Genomic DNA, 20,002 nt, shown 5'->3' with positions numbered 1-20,002 from the left:
TAGTCAAATACCCTCAAAATTCGAGTGACTAGATCGAGTTCGATTGGGTCTAGTTGAATCAAGTTAGGTTTGGTTCGGGTTTGAATCATGTTAATTCATTGGGTTTTTATAAGATGAAATTTGGATCAGGTCACTTTTGAATTAGATTGAATGTAGTCGAGTTACGTCAGTTTTTCACACATCGACGTTGTACTAAATATTAAACTTTCATGTCGTCGTTTAGAAGTCTACTTGACTTCTTACCTAGTTTCAAAAGAAAGTCATAATGTACAGTGATGTAAACGGAATTTGATTTTAAGACACCATTTTCAAAACTTTAACCAATTAAATTAGTTGGCATTCATAAAAAATAAAAATAAAAATGTAATAATAATAATAATAATAATAATAATAATAATAATAATAATAATAATAATAATAATAATAATAATAGAGGAGTGGGGGCCCAAATAGTATCTCGGCTTCTCACTAATTTATTGGAGGCTGTATGACTTTGTCTGTTTTTGAGATAATAAGAAAATAATAATAATAATAATAATAATAATAATAATAATAATAATAATAATAATATCTTGATAACTTGCCTATAGTATAACTTGAATCATACGATTTTTAAGATCTCAAAATCAAAAACTGAAAATTCGATGTGACCCCATAGAAGTTTTTTTTATAAAAATCTGAGTCTGTCTGTCAAATGCCAACTATGTATGCAATGCAAATGGATAACAAACTTAGGAATATATTCAATAAACAAAGTACTGAACTAAAATTCAGCCTTTGTAAAAGGTCTGTATAGCTATTAGATCCTCTGAAAGATGGCCAGCAAGAGGAACGAAATGCTTTCTAGGCTTTTCATGTTGCCCTTAAACATCATTAGGTTGCGCACTCAGTCTTGCATTGCGCCATAAATTGATTTTAAAAAAAATGTGTTTGAATTAATTCTATTTATGTATCGAGCTTTATAGATGGCAATGGATCGAGCCAACAATAAAATCCCCGATGACCCAACGTAACATGTAATAAGGGGGGAAGGCAAAGAGCAACTATAGGGTCATAGCCTTATAGGGACCAGAAGGTCTCACCACAAGTCACAACCCAAGACAATCGACCATACAACATGGTAGCATTGTTGTGCTGTTCTCTTAGAGTCTCAGGAAGGCTATAAGATATGTTGCTTGTTTAAAATTAGCCATAACAAAAGATTGAATACAACAAAAAATAGAAGCTCTTTTAACCCATCATCGTGACGACGTGGATTGACAGGATAATCTTTCGTTAACACTTTATAACTGATGATATACAAATATCACCTTCAAGGCTTCAAGAATCAGAGTTTCCAATCAATAGTAACTTAATACTAAAACAGACACCGCAAGTGATACGTGTCGGTGTGTCACATCCTGGTGCTGATTTTTCCCTCCAAAACCTCCCTTCCCTTTTTAACCAACTTTTTTTTTTTTTTTTAATTTTTTTTAATATCATTCCAAATCTTTTATATTATCTTTATGACAAAAATATTTCTTTTTCTTTGGCGTTCATAATTCTTCCATACACATTTACTTAAAATATTATTCCAACTCCTTTTTAATTATCTGATAAACAGAGTGATATTAGATTTTGCCAAAAATGTAATACTACGTAATAAAATTGATTCATATTATTTATATTAAAGAAATTACTTTAAAGCATCACTTTTATTTGTTAGATATAATTATTTTCTTAAAAAATAATAATAAAAAATTAGACTTATCGTGCATGACACGGAGCCTAAGCTAGTTAAGAATAATATTAAGCTTTTTACATATCACCTCACAAGGCAAGACTTTTGCTTGAAATTGAAAAACTCCAATGTTGGGCCAACAAGTAAGGAGTCCATTAGACAACATGTCATTGAAATCTCAAAACAACAAAGCCCAAAACTATGGTCTAAGGTAGCAAAGCAATGTACCACTTAGAATTATTACACAAGATATTACTACTTACTTCGTATTAACTATTAATCTCTAAATAATTAGTCAAATTTGATGCAACGCCAGTTTTTAGGATTTGAGTATTATTTTACAAGCATGTTATTATGGGAGTTTGGGTGTGAATATGTAGGTTGCATCTAAGTCATCTTTTCATTGTAAAACCACAACACGACATCAGCCCAACAAGATAACTAATATTTTTAAAGTACAAACAACGTGGCTTGACAAGACAATCACAACACGATCAGTAACCACTTATTCAAGCCTAAACAACCCCTAATACAAAGCACGAACCACAACCATCCAATATATAAGTATAAATTACTTCAAACCTAAAATATATTTTTAAAATAACTAATGAACCAATGTACATAAAGTAATTTTAAGATAGAAAAAGGCCAAAAAGCACTTAATTGACCAACCATGACTCCAAGAAAGACACCACCCTAAAAATGAAAAAAAGAGGAGAGAGAAAATAGAAAAAAAGGACAATATGAGTGGCAATTGGCACCTACTTGGCTACTTTTATCACTCACTAAAAACAGGTAACAGGTAGGGTTTTTAATTACACACAGCCTGTTATTACTCTCCCCCTTTCTCACCTGCTCTCCTCACTCACTCACTCACTCACTCACTCTTTTCACTTCACTAATTTAAAGCTCTTTAATTTCCCTTTTACTTTCTCTGAGATTTCATCTCTTTTCCCCAAATCTTCAATCTTAAGCTACCCTCTTCCCAATTCTCCTCTAATTAACACTCTTCACAATTCTCAAAAACCAAAAAAAAAAACTAAAACCCTTGAAAAATCCCATCTTTTTTCTTCATCTTCAACAATGGCATTGTTCATAAAACTACCCATTTGAAAAGTTTTGATTTTTTTCAATTTCCTCCATTAATTTCCAAAATAAGGAAAAAAAACCATTTTTTTCATAATGGGTAGTAAAATAACTGCAAATTTCTTGCTATTTTTGTTGATAGTAACACTAATTCCATCTGCATTATCAGATCTTTCATCAAGTAGATCCGCACTAATTTCTCTCTCCTCTGCAGTAGGTGGTCGGACAATTTTATGGAACACTAGTTCAAATTCCAACCCCTGTTCTTGGTCAGGTGTTCAATGCAAAAACGACGCCGTAATAGGCCTTCATTTGCCGGGATTTTCTCTCTCCGGTGAAATTCCTACTGGGGTTTTCTCAAATTTAACATCCCTCGCAACTCTCAGTCTTAGGTTTAATGAATTATCTGGAAATTTACCTTCTGATTTGGGTTTATGTTCTGAGTTGAGGAACATTTATTTGCAGGATAATAAATTTGGGGGTGAAATCCCTGAATTTTTTTCTGGGTTAAAGAATTTGGTTCGGCTTAATTTGGCTAATAATAATTTTAGTGGTGAAGTTCCTGGAAGTTTGAGGAATTTGAGTAGGTTGAAGACTTTGTATCTTCAAGAAAATAATTTGAGAGGGTTTATGCCAGAATTAAAGCTGGATTTGGACCAATTTAATGTGTCTGGTAATAATTTAAATGGTTCAATTCCTGTTAGTCTTAGTTCAATGCCTGTCACTGCTTTTCAGGGTAACAAATTGTGTGGAAAGCCCCTTCAAATTTGCCCTGGCCTTGCTGCAGGTAATGGGTTTTCTTCCTTTTGTTTTTACTTGTTTTCGGGGTTTACTCGTATGTGGGATCGAATCTCGTCTATATCATTGTAGAAAGCTACAAGTAGGGAAAGAATTAAAGAAATTATGTTAGTTCGATAATTGTTACTATATTTAGTCCGGTTAAAATCTGTTATGTCTTATGTCAACATTGTCAAGGTTTTGTATATTTGAGTATGTGGGGTTTGATTGTTTTTGATTTAGAGATTTTCTGAATGAAACTAAAATCAAATTTTTGGAAACTAGTTTTTATTTTTAGTTCTGGTTGATAGTATTTGGATTTTAGAGAGATGAATTTTTGGTGACAATAGTAATGAACCAACTACCAACCAGAAACTATAAAGTGGCCCTAGTTTTTGTTGGTTGACTATATGCTGTATTTAGTAATGTTTACTTATGTTTGAGGAGATTTTTTTTGTTGAGAACAAGGTGGTTGTTTGTTGGTGTGATGAGCAGGTACTGGTATATTGACTGGAGAACAAAAGAAGAAGAAGAAGAAGGGATTGTCAGGTGGGGCGATTGCCGGGATTGTGATTGGAGCTGTGGTGGCATTTGCTTTGATTTTGATGATTATAGTCTTTGTATGTGGCAAGAAGAGGAATAAGGAAAGCAATGCAGTTGATCTTGCATCAATCAATAAGCAATTGGGATTCGATATTCCGGAGGAGAAGCCTGCTGGGGACGTCGAGAATGGTGGATATGGAGGAGGTGGGTATTCAGTACCCGCAGTTGCAGCAGCTGCATTGGCGACCCCTGGACATACGAAAGCAGAAGAGGTGAATGGTGGAGGTGTAACTAAAAAGCTGGTGTTTTTCGGAAATGGGATTGGTGGGAAAATGTTTGATTTGGAGGAACTGTTGAGAGCTTCTGCTGAAGTATTGGGAAAAGGTACATTTGGGACAGCTTACAAGGCGGTTATGGAGATGGGTACGGTGGTTGCTGTAAAGAGGTTGAAGGACGTGATTCTTGGAGAGGTAGAATTCAAGGAGAAGATAGAAGCTGTTGGGGCAATGGAGCACGAGAATTTGGTGCCTCTCAGAGCTTACTATTACAGTAGGGATGAGAAGCTTCTTGTCTTTGATTACATGCCTACGGGAAGCTTGTCCGCATTCTTGCATGGTGAGCAACTTCTCTTAAACTACATTCTCCTTCTGTTTATGTTTTCTTTCTTGCAATTTTCAAGTTGTTTTAGGTGATCTTAATTATAGTCTTTGTATTTATGTTTAAGGGTGTTTAATCATTGAGCATAGTGTGGGTTCATTTACCGCCTATTAAGGATTCTCTATGCCCTTAATCTCTAGCGAAAAAGACTCCAATCTAGACACAAATTATAGGGTCATGCATTCTGGTATTCGAACCCATGTTAGAAGACGAAAAGGTTGTGTTTCTTTTGATGAAATGAGAAGGTTATATAAAATTAGCACATTTGCGCTTGTAGCTAGAAGAAAGAGAAGATTGTACTGTATGACCTCAAATCATTAGGCTGTTAAACTTACATTTTAGCAAATATTGTGCACTTTGTCCTCATAAATGGGGATTGCGTAGATTGTCAGGGAAGAAAACTAGGAAGTTTACCCTCACGAGTGTAAAACTGATATAAAATTCGGACTAATTTCTATACCTTCTCAAGTCAATGAAGGGCCCAACATAAAAGAAGCTGTTTAGTGCCGTTGCTACACTTTGGCATTACTATATCTTGAATTGTTGCCTAAATTATGTTGAAAAGATTTGTTTTGTTGGAATTATGTTAAAACTGTAGCCATTATTACTTGGATCAAATATGAGTTGTATGCTATTGTTATTTTTCCACAACATCAACCCCACATCTGTACCATAGGTTTATTTTGCTCTGGAAATGGTTTTCTACACTTCTAGTGTTTGAGAGATTTTTATTTGATATTTGGTTGTACTATTATTGCATTTTTATTCATTTTGTGCTATGGACTGCTATTACTATTCTTCCATCCTCGTCATTACTACCTCCATCTGGAATTGGTAGTCGCATGTACTGTTTTAGAATGTCTAGTAAATTTTGTCACATTTCTTTTAGTAGTGTTGATTTATTATTGGACTTTTTAATATACACTTGCTTGAAAATAAGTGACCGGGAGCCCAGGAGGGGATAGAAGTAACACAACTATCATAATGAGTGATTTTATACATACAATCATGTCATGTCCTTCCTACTCTGAAAGGGTTGGGATTATCTGATAACAAATTCTGGCAGAGGGATTACTTATTAGGCTACGTTTTTTTTTTATTTCTTTTCAGTCTTCATTATTTCAGCAGTGAAGTTCATGTAAACTTTTTCTGTAACCAATGATATGAAATGCTTTCTACTTTCCGTTGTCTAGCATACCTTTTAGCTGTTGCCAATCCTTAAGGTCATCCATCTAATGGTTGCTTGTCCTATTAATTTTTTTTTTTTTTAATAGGAAACAAAGGGGCCGGTAGAACACCACTTAACTGGGAATTGAGGTCAAGCATTGCCCTTGGAGTCGCTCGTGGGATTACTTACCTCCACTCTAGAGGCTCAGATGTCTCTCATGGAAACATTAAATCATCCAACGTTCTCCTCACCAAATCCTACGAACCTCGTGTGTCTGACTTTGGCCTAGCTCAGCTCGTGGGGCCATCATCCACTCCAACCCGTGTCAATGGCTATCGTGCACCTGAAGTCACAGAGCCACGTAAAGTATCCCAAAAGGCCGATGTCTACAGCTTTGGGGTGTTACTCTTGGAACTCCTCACCGGCAAAGCACCAACACATGCTTTGTTAAATGAGGAAGGGGTTGATCTCCCAAGATGGGTACAATCTGTTGTCAAGGATGATTGGGCTTCAGAGGTGTTTGATCTCGAGCTCCTTAGATACCAACACGCCGAGGAGGAGATGGTTCAACTCTTACAGCTCGCAGTAGACTGTGCAGCTCAGTACCCTGACACTCGCCCTTCAATGCTAGAAGTAACCAAACGAATTGAGGAACTATGTAGCCCTAGCATTAGAGAGGTTAACGATCCAACCACATTCATCGACACAGATGACGGATCTTCTCGTTGAACCTCAAAGCATCCAAGATTGGCATGTCAATGTACGTAAAATTCCGGACTCTTACCTTACAAAGATTAACAAAATTCATGTTGTATGCCCTAGGAGAGTCAACAACTGCTCAACCGGTCCCTTCTTTTTTCGAATTTTTCCCTCGTGTATTCGCTCGCTTTATTTTAATTACTTTTTTTTGTATGGCTTGGAGAGTGGGGTAGAGTTAATACTTGTGAATGTGTTGTTGTTAGAGGGATCTTTTGGGTGGCTGTAATTATTAGTGATTTAGTGTGGTTTCTGTGTTGTGTTGGTGTACTGAATGTGCTTTAACTTTACAGCAGATTTGGAGCATTTTCATATCTTTGTGTTGAGGTCGACATCTTTAGTTTGCTTCGTCATGCGGGTATGTGTTAGTTGTATTGCATGCTATTTCAAGTGTAATTTGGTCCCACTTTGTCTCTATTTTAGTTATAATTATTGCTTATCATTCAACTTCTATCTAGGCTAGGTTGTATTTATACATACATACATACGTAGTACGGAGTATTATTTTATGCTTTTTCATCATTTCCTTGGGATAACGTCGTGAACAGAGATTAGAATACTCCGTAACAATTATTGGTGGCCACAGCCTAGGTTGAGCAAGAGCTGCCCATTGTTCGTTTGTTTTGCCAACCTTGGTCTGGTCGGGATTCTAATGAATATGACTAGCTGTTCCTTAGCCTGTGTGCCTTGGGAGCTAAATTTAGTTTGTAAATTGAACGACGAACGTGTGAAATCATTATCTGATCTTAAACTTAATTCCTAAACATTGGAATGGACTATTATAATGGCCTCAACAAATTCCACTGCGCAATTGATACTCTGAATTTATATTCATGATTAGTGGTAGCAGTTTAATCACTGTTTCGGCAAAAAATGAGCTAACCGGGCCTTGGAGGGGTGTCTGAGAACCTCGAATTTGGGCCTTGAATGGACCTGCAAAATGAACCCCGAGCCCCGGGGGTTGAACCCGGGCGGAGCCTCCGACGCCCAAGTTAGTTGCCAAACAATGCATATTTTGAGAGGAGTTTAGGGGAGAGAGTGGAGGAGTATGGTCATCTTAGATGATAAGAGTGACCTCCTTCTTTACCTTATGCCCTTTGAGGGGTATTTATATGAGTACATAAGTGGGTTTATGAGCCCTAAAATTACATATGTGGGCCGTTGAAGGCCATATTGATGTATTTGACTTATTTGGGGCCTTTTATACCTTTTTTATGGCCTTTGGGCTTATATGGGTAGAGTTACCCAAGACTAAAATGGGTATGACCATTTTAGTACCCAAACAATCACTAAAATGGATGATTTGTGGAGAAAGGGGGGTTTGCTGTCACAGTTACATCGCGATACCTACCTTTGAGAGACTTATGTTGGTTCAGGCTGGATTGTTCTAGGATGGTTGGAGTTTGATCCGAGATGCACTTATTGGCATCTGCATATAAGACTCGTTGGAGCTATGGTTGTTCTCGACCATTATGGAGTCCATATTACATAAACGGTCTAGACTTATTCTGGTTCACTACATAACCGTCTATGGGTCTCAAACATGCCGTTTGAGCAGCCCAGGCTGCCCAAACCATCATGTTCTAAGTCGCAAACGGTTTTTGGACATACAGAAACCACACTAATTTTTGCATTGCCAACATCAACCTTCATCTTTCAAGTTATTTTTAACACAAATAGTTTACCGTGAATGTGCTTCATATAAATGTACTCCGTATAAAATTTCCTCAAAATTTCTCTATTAAAGCGATTTCTGATCCATTCATGTTTTAACAACCCTTGGTTAAGATTTGTTAATAATCTATGAAATGGATTAATCATCATTTTAATAATTGATTTAGAACGTATCATTTGTAATAATTCTAGGAAAGGAAAGAGATATTGCAATGGAAAATCTATAATTTGCTTAGGCTCCAAAACATGGAGAAAATTATGCCATAAATTTATGGTGGAATCACAAAATTTTCCTGAAATTGTGGAAGCCCAATAAAAGGATAGATAATATCAACCTTCAACTTTACTTACATCATTTCTCCACCCATGACAACTTGGCTTAAACCATGAAAAAAAACACTAAATTTAGGCAAACACCTTTTGACACCAATAGATACATTTGACAAACATCAAACTTCGGTTTAGGACCTTTGTCTTCCTTTCTTTAGGCGTAATAGTTCATCTCTTCCTCCAACAATCAAAGTGAAACCAAAAATTAAAAGGAAAAAAGAAATCACGACGAGGGAGAGTGGCTAACATATATTAAGAACACTCTCCCCCCAATGGACTCAGCCTCTGTAGAGCTCCCAAGACCGCCTGCGCATGGCAAGTATGACTTTCACACAAATAGGCCTAGGCAACGAAAGGGCGCCTACATAAAATGTTTTTGCATTGCCTTAATTGTTATCATCCTAATTGCCTTATGTATTAATGCCATAGTTTTGTTCGTTGCCTTCAAGAAGGCTCATGTGCCAAATTTCCAAGTAAAAAATGTTCAAGTTTCAAAATTTAGTGTTGCTAACGTGTTAACCGATCAACAAAAAGTGTTATCAACAGATCTTGATTTTTTCTTTGAATCCGATAACAAAAATCCTTTGGTTGGTGTTGATTTTGGGAATATGGTGATGGACACGAGTTGGGATGGTGTACAAGCACATTTAGGGGAAACCCACGTCCAAAATTTTGTACAAAAGTCTAAGGGTGTATCAAAGTTGAAAGTAAGTACCAAAAATGAGGTTGAACTAAAAAAGAATGTGAAACCAGAGGATATGAAGCTTAAATTATCTCTTAGTGGAGATCTCAAGTTTTTTTCTGGTCCTTTCAAGACCAAACTTTATCCCTTCATGATTTCATGCAATGATATATCCAGTGTTTCGGTTAATGCTGCTTGTACCTCCAAAATGTATAACAATGGGTAAGTTTTCTTATGTATTTCATATGGCTTTATGTTCATTCCTTTTATTCATTTGGTCTACATCACCTCGGGCGTACCATGTACATACATATGCCTAGGCAATTTGTGACGCGTGTGTGATTCGCATGAGAATGTGTGTCATATATGCATCAACACGTGACATATCGTTTATTGTACCTAATGAATAATAGCTTTAATTATTTTTTTTCGGAAAATTATATTTCTTATGAATTGTTTGAAAGTGGTACTATGTTAAGGGAGGAGTTAAAGACTCATATCCAATATTAATAATGTATGAGGTATGAAGCTGAAAACAAATTTGCCTCACAAATTTTCATATGATGAGACGTGTTACACTGTTAGTTAATAGTGTGATGTGTTCAAAAAAGTTTAATATTGACCTTATACGAGGTTAATGGTATGTATTAGTTGAGTGTAAACGGGGTTATTGGATTACTAATACTCTGTACAACTTTAATGGGATTACGGATAGTTTAATGAGGTTATTAGAAATGTGACACCATAAAACGTTTTATTTATTTCCATCACTATAATTGTTCATTTGGGCAGCAAAAAACCAGAAGCACCATTGAAGCCAAAGTCACCAACACCACCACAAACACCAAAAGTAATGCCAAATGATGCAAGTCCAACAGCAGAAGGGCCAACAGCGGAAGGGCCAGCTGCGGAAGAGCCAGCCGATGAGCCTCCATCGTCACCTCCGGCGAAATCATTCCCACCAGTCAAACTCACCGTCCAAGACAAATATGTAAGCTAGTCATATTTTAGTTAAATGGGAAACTTGTGAACAACTACGTACATTTTGTAAGAAAAAAACTAGTACGTACTTAATATGAAGTGTTTTGTTATGTGACACTACCAATAAACATTTTTTATCCATATATTTTAGCTCAAGTGTTTTAAAAAAAACATAGTAGAATAAGTTGTGTGTTTTGTTGTAGGTAATTATGGATAACGGATTTCTGCAAGCTACAATAGCCAAACCTGGTGGATTTGTCACTGGCATCAAATACAATGGAGTTGATAACATTCTTGATACAGTCAATCCAGAAGATGATAGAGGGTATACTTATTAATGTTCAATACTAATATAAAAGAAAGCTTTTTTTGTCATTGTAACTTTTTTTTTTTATTACAAAGTTACACGAGAACAATTAAGTTGTCACCAACTATTGGCACTAGTTAGACACTTCTCAACATTGCTTACACAAAAGTTAATGTTTAACATCACTAATTCGAAGTATTACGGAGTTTTAATTTTCACTACCTCTAATATACGAGTAAATGTTAATGTTCTATTTAGGTATTGGGATGTTGTTTGGGCTCCACCTGGTACAAAAGGAACCAAAGGAAATTTCCAAAGGTAGTATATTATCTACATTTCGTGTTTACTTTAAATAAATTGGAGAAAAAAAAAAACAAGGAAAAATCGGTATATATACTAGGTATTTCTACACAAATCAAGGATTTGGACCATTTGGTCATATTCAATTTTAGTACTACTGTAGTATATATTAGAATTGTGCCCAAATTATTTTTTAAAATTTCAATCAACAGGATAATCGGTACTGACTTTCGAGTTATTCTTGAAAAAGAAGAACAATTAGAATTATCGTTTAAGATATCATACGATCCTGCTACTGGTGGTAAAAAGGTTGCTCCAATGGAAATAGATCAAAGGTATGATTTAACTTCAAGACATTTGTGTTGTGTATTTATAAGAGGGTTATGATTTAATGAAACTTGTGTCAAATTACTCAAACACCTTCATTAGACTGTGTGTCTTATTCAAATAAAATCTCAATTTCTAAGAACCATTTCTTATTTCCTTTACGGCTTTGCTCAAACTAAAACATTTTAGTTTTCCAACTGGTTTATGGCTACACTTGCTATTGTCACACATTGAGTCTTAAGTTAGCCTATCTCACACACAGTTATCGTAAAAATGGAATGTATTCTCCAAGAAAGTAAAATGTCACACGTAAAATGAAGAAAAATAACTATAGCTAGCACGACAAGTTACATAATAAGTTACCATAAATCCATTTCGTACATGGTTTTGCCTTTGATTAATGCCACGGGTATGTAAATAATGTGAGTAGATTTCTCAAATGTTACATACCAATTGAGTTCTTCCTGTTATTGTGTTCATTTGTTGCTCTATTTCCAAACAGAAACTAACGAGTGTAATATGAACAATTGGTATAGGTATGTGATGCTTCGTGGAGTATCTGGTATATATGCCTACGGTATCTTTGAGAGGGCAGCTTGGCCTGCTTTTGGTATGCCTAATGCTAGGCTTGCTTTCAAGCTTCAAAGACAGCAGTAAGTATGCTTGAAACCTTTGCAATTTTTTTAAATGGTGTATGAATTTGTAAATTGAATGCAACGTAGTCATATACTAGTATAATTTAACCGATTTTCATGTTATATGCCTATATGGTGATTTTGGCCAGGTTTAAGTACATGGTGATTGCAGATAATAGGCAAAGAGAAATGCCTGCACCCGAGGATCGTATGAAGAATAGAGCTGAAGAGCTTATTTATCCTGAAGCAGTGATATTGAAGAATCCTACCGATCCACAATTTAAAGGAGAGGTATGTTCGGTAGCATACGATGCTTCCATATGATATGTATTCGATATTAGAAACTGGACTATTAACAAGATTGTTATATAAAACACACCCATAAGTTAGTCGTGTACAAGAAAATACAACCGATAACATATTGACATATTCAAAAGTTTAAATATGAAACACGTTGTATTGGGAGTAATTTAAACGGTACGTGATAACTAATACCGGACAGATTGAATTTCATGACTAGTCCTGAGATCGGTTTAAGCTTGGCTTTTATGGCAGGTGGATGACAAGTACCAGTATTCAATGGAAAGCCAAGACATACGAGTACATGGGTGGATCAGTAAAGACCCGCCTACTGGATTCTGGCAAATTACTCCCAGCTATGAGTTCCGTTCGGGCGGGCCCAACAAACAATTCCTCACCTCTCACGTCGGCCCATCCACTCTTGCTGTAAGTTTCTTCTCTGAGTGTATACTTTCACTCTAGAATGAATCGTCACATTGTCCCAATTCTACATAATTAAGGATACTTTCACCGCGATATAACTAAAGCACTTATTGATTTCCTCATATCTAGTAAGCACAAAAAAACCTAAAAATAAGTACACCATACCAATAAATCGATGATTAGGGAATTAAACGATTGTAGATAGTGCGCAAATGCACATTACATCTATCTAGAATTGGTGTGGATGTATGTATTTTTAGATACTTATTAGTGTATGATAGACACAGTGGGTGTGTGGCCATAATGTCTAGGTACAATTTAGAAAATATCCCGACTTTCCAAACATTTTAAAATAGTATACAATACATTGATACTGATTTGAATATTATGAACAGATGTTTGTAAGTGCACACTACTCAGGAGAAGACCTAATACCGAGATTTGCTGAAGGAGAACCATGGAATCATATATATGGCCCTATGTTTATGTATATGAATAATGTGACCACCGGACAAGATCTTCCTTTGCTTTGGGATGATGCTAAAGAAAGGGTGCAATTTTTTTCATTCCATATAATTCTCAAAAATAAACTTAAATTAAATTAATTCCTGCAATTAGCTTGATCTTGAATTACATAATTAACATTTCTATTCATCTCATCTCTGAAGATGTTATCTGAAGTCAAACAATGGCCATACAGCTTCCCAACATCAGAAGATTTCCCTAAAGCCAATGAACGAGTTAATGTTACTGGACGATTTTTCGTTCATGACAGGTAAGTCTCTATTTTACACTCCTATATGAAATAATATAGTGTGGTGAATAAAAATGTGAGCAATGTGACATACATACTGATGTTGTAACACAATTATTTTCAGTAGAGATTTATCACATTTGGGTGAAAGGAGTGGAAGAATATAATCAATACCCATTGTATAGGCTTATTCGTGTATAGCAATGAAAATCAATCAATGAACACAATCAACACATGTTACACATCCTACCAGAATCGAGTACCACATACCACTAATAAGAACGACATTCTTCCCTTGTGAGGGACTGACTCTGATCCTACCAAGAGATGGTAATGCATAAATCACCCTACAAGGGCTACAATATATAACCAACTAGCAAAGAAAACATCTCCTATTAAATTCCCATAAAACATACCGTTTATAAATGGGTAACCTTATACTTTTTCGATACAATAGTTTTATAAAACTCTCCAAATGTTCTTAGAAATAATTTTAGGCATTCCTAAATATGTTATTTTACTTTATGTAAATTTTTCTTAGAATCAAGGGTGGTAATCCGTATTTTTACACCTTATTACTCCGAAAAAAATTAATATCCCAGTTAGCCTCCTCATAAGTTGAACCAAAATGAATGTTTCAGATATCTGAGCAAAGAAAAGGGGCCAGCAAGAAATGCATTCATTGGACTAGGTCCACCAGGAGAAGCAGGATCTTGGCAAAGGGATAGCAAGGTACTAATATGGGCTTTATGCTCCTCAGTTATATTAATCTTTGTATTAATCGTTACCCTTTCATTCGAACACTACATTTTAACTTTATATTGTTCGTTGGTTAAGTCAAAACATTATCCGCTACTTGAAAGATATTGTCTAATACTCTCATATTCAACCTATATCAGCTAACATTGTTGTCTCAATGCTTTCGAAAGTGTCTCGACCTCACCTATGTTGATCCACAACAACCTTAAATAACGAGGTTCATGTCGTAAACGAGGAGTGGGTTGATAAAAAAATTAAAAAAAAAATTAAAAACTCTTTGACACTACATAGTAATTAATATAATGAAGGATGAACGTGCACGATCACATTGAATACTCTAGAAGTAGAAAACAATCCAATATATAAGAATTGGATAAACTAAGATTGTTGTCCTTAGACACATTGAAACCAATTTAGAATCACAAACTGATCACTCACTTTGATCTCAAATCAAGTACAAAGTACAGAGTATATACCTATATAATATATCCTCTCGTTAACAACTTGCTTAGAAAATATATTGTGGTAAAACCTTTTTGTGCTGCTTCAACAGACTTACCAATTCTGGACACGAACAGATCAGCATGGGAATTTCACAATTTCATTTGTACGAGTTGGCAGCTACAACCTTCATGGTTGGGTTGATGGCTTTATTGGAGACTTTAAACACAATGTGCCTATCAACATAACAGTAGGTAAATTTTCTTTGATCATCTTCAATTATGAAAGTCTTAATCAATCTGTTTCATTTGCATCTTAGTGACATGACAAGTTATATAACATTCTGTTTGGAATCAACAGAACCATATATTTCCAAAAAAAAATTGTCACGTTTTTTAAAACAGTCTTGGTTTACGATTGGAACTCCATATGTGTTATCTTTGCATTTTTGGATGGAGGGAGTACTTGATATAAGCAGCCTATTAATGCTAAATTACTACTAATTGGTAATTCAGGACAGAATGTAGATGTGGGTGAGGTTGTGTTTGAGCCACCGAGGGATGGACCAACCTTATGGGAAATAGGCGTTCCTGATCGTCTTGCAAGGGAATTCTTCATCCCTGATCCTAATCCAAAATACGTCAATAAGCTATATGTTAATCACCCTGATAGGTATATTCGCACTTCTCTTAAACTCTAATTTTGGAGACAACTAATATTCATACTACGTATATATATATATGCTTCGTATTGTTTTCTTGAAATATAGGCAATAAGGTTAGTGAATTGTTTTTACAACTTAATCCGATTTCTTATGATTATGAACAGGTTTAGGCAATACGGTTTGTGGGAAAGATATGCAGAATTATATCCAAAGGATGACTTAGTCTATGATGTTAATGCAAGTGATTACTCAAAGGATTGGTTCTATGCTCAAGTCACAAGGTTAATACTTCCTCTCATTTTGGACATTTTTCATGCCATTTTTTAAAAATAATTCTTGTACCATGTTTTCTCAAACTTCAATGGATGTGTTTCCTACGGAGTTACAGGCCATTAGGTGGAAGGTATAATGGAACCACATGGTCAGTCAAATTCAATCTGGATGATGTTGCATTAGATGCAACCTACAAACTCAGGTTGGCTATAGCCTCTGCCACCAATTCCGACTTGCAGGTACAAATGCATTCCCTTTTAGCCTTTTATATAGGGGAAAAAAAATAATAAGGATGCAATCTGTTCACCTTAAAAGATAAGTTTCAGGGCTCATTAGGTGTAACCGTGTAAACATAGGGTGAAAATCAGGCTAGTCGGGTTTAATTAGATCTACAAAGTTAAGTTCAAATAAGTTTAGGTGAAGAGAACGTACCCTGAATGGCTAAATCTAACTTAAAGTGGGTCATAAACATTTCTTGATCACATGTTTCGACTTTAGCTTGATTTCTAACTTTGACTGAAAAATTGTCAAAAATTGCGTGCTAATGAGAGTTGTATAGTACTATTGTATACTACTTAGATGCATGCTAATGTAGCTTTTTTGTCATTCATGTCTACTAGATACGATTCAACAAGCCAAAACCAAGTCCTCCAATCTTTACAACTGGGAAAATAGGTAATGATAACTCAATTGCAAGGCATGGTATTCATGGACTTTATTGGCTTTACAACGTAGATGTCAAAGGAAGTGAACTCAACAAAGGCAGCAATACTCTATTTTTGACTCAATCAAAGGGAGTAAGTCCTTTCCAAGGGATCATGTATGATTATCTTCGGCTCGAAGGCCCTCCAACCAGTCCTAAGTGAAGACATGGGTAATAAAAGAAAGAAAAAAAAAGCTAACCCACTAATTAAAAAGTCTAAAATTGATTCAATCCTCGATCAAATCAATGAAAATAACAATGATGCATCTTGCACAAATTTATACTCCTGAATCCTGATATACTATGGTCAATCCTAATACTATTAGGGGGCTGTTTTTTGGTGACATTTTGGGAGCTGATTTCTCTAACCCTTTTTGTTGTTACTTGTTTAATTATTTCTACCAATTTACTTTTAGGAGAGGACACTTTTTTAAAACTTTTTTTCGTCTAATTAGTATTATTGAGTTACCAACTAACCATTGATGTGTATATGTATTTTTCTTTTTAGTGTAGAAAGATGAGGTGATTTTTGCCATATATTTCTTGGTTATCTACATATATCTTACTTTTGCTAGCTCTATATGCACGTGTTCCATGATATGTAGTACCCCCTATCTCTAACAGTTAGGTGATTGTATCTCAAAATCACACAGATTTGGATTAAAAAGTTAGGCTTATTTAACTTCAATAGTTTTTTTTTTTTTTTGTTTGACACCATTTAACTTTACAGTTGTTTATATGAGTAATTAACTTTTGGAAAATAATTATCAGTTGAAAATGTTTCCCTCAAAACCATATGCAGACACGTAGTACGTCTTAGTCTTATGGAAACAATAAAATGAATAAAGGTGAACATGGCGGTAAAAAATCTGATAATGCAATAATTATGCAAGCAAGGTATTTCAATATCCTTTTGAAAACACATTACATTTGAAACTCAAAAATAAATCACAATTAACAAATAACAATACAAAATGATATGGAATAACTATTAATTAGCACCACAATACCTTTAACCTGCAGTAAGATTGCACGAGTAATTTAGTTAGAATTTTGAATCTCCCTTTTCTTCTTCTCTGCAGCATCTGTCGCGTTTACTTGCATCTTAGCTGTTTGTAAATCAGCTATTGTTGCTTCCTTCTCGTTTCTTGCCGTCAATGTTTTCCCCTGCAGACACGCACACACACCCCATAGAAAGTGAGCAACATGAGAACATTGTACACTAAAATATTACCAAGGACCGGACTGTTTAGTCTAATTTCGGGACTTTTTGGATATATATTCAGGGTTTATGCAGAGGTAATTGGGAAAAAAGACATGAGATTGGAATCACAGGGATTAACTAGGGACACTACTCCACATGATTAACGATGTACGAAAGTTCCAACTCAATTCAACTGATAAAACAAAGTCAGTACTTCCAGCCCAAATTTGTTCAATGTAGTTGAACAGAAGTATGTAAAAAATGCAGTAAAGTTTAATTTAAATCAATTTACCAAAAATAAGTTGAAGACACCACACCATTGTTAGTCAATATGATCAAACGTGTGGAATACGAACAATGGATGCAAATGAAGTGATTCCTAGCTAACCTTCGATGCAAGTCAGGTCCTTTTCATCTGATTTTTACTCAAGGAGCCGCACAAGGGTCAAGGGCAATACAAATTACAAATAGAGGTGAGGAATTTGAACCTGCAACTTAGCGTACAATTGTACACAGACCCGCATTCTTAATCACTAGGCCAAGACATCATTGGTATCTTTCACTATTAATACGGAGTATATGGTAATTGCTTACGGTAACGGGGATATACCCCATTATTGTTTGTCATAACCACAAGTAATTTATATTTGAGGTAAGTTTATACTACATTACTACTCATGTAGTCATGTGTATAGAGACATTGATTGATTGATAGTTTGATAACTAAGATGTTAGAAGCCAAAACTGAGATTAAGTATACTAATTATTCCCAAATTTTCCCTAATTTGAACTTGAAAGGGATTACGAATGTGCTAGCTAAGTTTGCGATTAACGACAATTAACAACCATGAAGACGGAAAAACAAGTAATAAACAAGACAAGGAGAATTTACCGTGGGAAACCCGAGAACCGGGAGAAAAACCCACCAATCCACTATGGAGTAACAATTTGATGAAAAACAATGTAGATTACAAGCTTCAATCACCATTAAAGCTCCCACCCCAAGCTCACCCTCTCAAACACTTAAACCCTAAGTGTTTGGGTTTACATGAGGCTCTCTCTATCTCTACATCTTTCCCTTCATATCATTCTCACTCTACAATGACAAATACATGAGTATATATAGTGCTAGGCTAAATAAAACAATCCTACGGTCTTAAATAACCCACATCGCTTAAGTCGCAAAACCGTAGGAAACAGGGCATACACGAGGTTCGACCAAACCTACCCCATGTTCGACCGAACCAAGTGTGGTTCGGTCAAACCTCCAGAGGTTCGTTCGAACTTCGAGTCAGTAGCTTTTGCAAATGAAAATCTACAACAGGTTCGACCGAACCTTTCAGAAGTTCGGTCGAACTCCCGCACTGTTCAGACAGGTCTTCGTAAAATGGTCATAACTCCCTTGATTCTTAACTAAATCGAGCTTATGACCAGGCGTTGGAAAGCTCTTGAGACGAGCTATCACCTGCAACTTGAATCATCTCGATATCACTTCTAGATCTTGAGATATGCCCATTTGAAGTCAGCCCTTTGACATCCACCATTGCTTTACACCAAGCAATAGCCCATAGCTTAATCTCCTAAGCTATGCACCCCCTTAGCCTTCTTGAAACCGTTCTCCACTCTCAAACCCAATAGAACTAACCTATCATAACTTATTTATTTGAACTCATTTTCCTAAAATAAGTAAAAATAAGATAGAGGAACTCACACACTTTGTAAACAAAATTTACTGAGTATTTTTCAATATATAAGTAAAAATAAGGTGAACAAAATACAATTGAAATATCGTTTAATAACTTCCATTGTAAATTAAAAAAAAAAGGTAAGATTAAAAAGAAGGTACCTGGCCAACAACAAAGGCTTTGCAATAGCCAAGACATTCTTGGACGGAAACACAAAAGGTGAGGCAACTATTTTTCATATTTGAGAAACAAGATTTATGTTGTTCTTCCATCCTACTATTTCTTCTGCTTAAATTGGTTTCTTCCATAATTTTTCACCCAAAATGAATTTGAAAGTTCTCTCAAATTATCAATGTATTTTTTTCAAATATAAAGGCATTGAATTTCCTTCATTTTTTCAGTGTTTTGGGGCTTTTGGGAAGGTAGTTTGCCGCGTGTTATTTGAGGTGTAATATACGTGGCAACCCCACATTTATATGCTCTATTTTCTAATGTGTCCTACACTCCTACAATACATTGTATTATTGCCCTCATGTTTTCTCTTTTTGCAATTATTCTTCCTCCGTTACTTATTAATTATAACATTAGATTTGACACATGATTTTAGGAAAATTATAAAGTGAGAATTAAATTAAGAATTTTGAAATATAAAGTATAGGTATTACGTAGAGTTTAGCAAAAATTGACACGACACAGTTGGACACGAAAAAAGTGTTAGTGTCAAGGATTTATGATACAATTGATTAAACGGGTCAACACGACATAACACGTTTAATTAACCAGGTTGGTTTAAGGTTAAGAATTCCAACACAAAACTAACACGAATCAACCTGCTTAAAAAAATAATCAATAT

The 20,002-nt window shown here is 35.3% G+C and overlaps 2 protein-coding genes across 2 annotated transcripts; both read left to right on the top strand.

Moving 5' to 3' along the window:
- The first annotated feature begins 2,218 nt into the window (after positions 1–2,218).
- Positions 2,219–7,113, top strand: LOC110709817 (probable inactive receptor kinase At1g48480). The gene is made up of 3 exons (XM_021888073.1): positions 2,219–3,593; positions 4,079–4,741; positions 6,058–7,113. The coding sequence occupies exons 1-3, from the start codon at positions 2,903–2,905 to the stop codon at positions 6,678–6,680; spliced, it is 1,977 nt and encodes a 658-aa protein (XP_021743765.1). The 5' UTR covers positions 2,219–2,902; the 3' UTR covers positions 6,681–7,113.
- A 1,392-nt stretch (positions 7,114–8,505) lies between these two features.
- On the top strand, positions 8,506–17,413 carry LOC110709818 (probable rhamnogalacturonate lyase B). The gene is made up of 16 exons (XM_021888074.1): positions 8,506–9,615; positions 10,186–10,384; positions 10,578–10,699; positions 10,940–10,999; positions 11,194–11,316; positions 11,845–11,961; positions 12,093–12,234; positions 12,499–12,669; positions 13,062–13,217; positions 13,335–13,441; positions 14,062–14,152; positions 14,733–14,874; positions 15,136–15,292; positions 15,449–15,565; positions 15,673–15,796; positions 16,178–17,413. Exons 1-16 carry the CDS (start codon positions 8,984–8,986, stop codon positions 16,421–16,423), a joined length of 2,706 nt encoding a protein of 901 aa, XP_021743766.1. The 5' UTR covers positions 8,506–8,983; the 3' UTR covers positions 16,424–17,413.
- Positions 17,414–20,002: the final 2,589 nt, after the last annotated feature.

Source organism: Chenopodium quinoa, unplaced genomic scaffold, assembly GCF_001683475.1.
Source record: "Chenopodium quinoa cultivar QQ74 unplaced genomic scaffold, ASM168347v1, whole genome shotgun sequence".
In the NCBI taxonomy this organism is placed as follows: domain Eukaryota; kingdom Viridiplantae; phylum Streptophyta; class Magnoliopsida; order Caryophyllales; family Amaranthaceae; genus Chenopodium; species Chenopodium quinoa.
This window is presented reverse-complemented; position numbering and strand designations above follow the sequence as displayed.

Excerpts from the sequence above, each read along its gene's own strand:
- LOC110709817 (XM_021888073.1), top strand. The coding sequence starts at position 2,903 with ATGGGTAGTAAAATAACTGCAAATTTCTTGCTATTTTTGTTGATAGTA. Across the intron at positions 3,594-4,078 it reads TTGCCCTGGCCTTGCTGCAG|GTACTGGTATATTGACTGGA; the intron begins GTAATGGGTTTT and ends TGTGATGAGCAG. Across the intron at positions 4,742-6,057 it reads CTTGTCCGCATTCTTGCATG|GAAACAAAGGGGCCGGTAGA; the intron begins GTGAGCAACTTC and ends TTTTTTTAATAG.
- LOC110709818 (XM_021888074.1), top strand. The coding sequence starts at position 8,984 with ATGGACTCAGCCTCTGTAGAGCTCCCAAGACCGCCTGCGCATGGCAAG. Across the intron at positions 13,442-14,061 it reads CGATTTTTCGTTCATGACAG|ATATCTGAGCAAAGAAAAGG; the intron begins GTAAGTCTCTAT and ends TGAATGTTTCAG. Across the intron at positions 14,153-14,732 it reads CTTGGCAAAGGGATAGCAAG|ACTTACCAATTCTGGACACG; the intron begins GTACTAATATGG and ends CTGCTTCAACAG.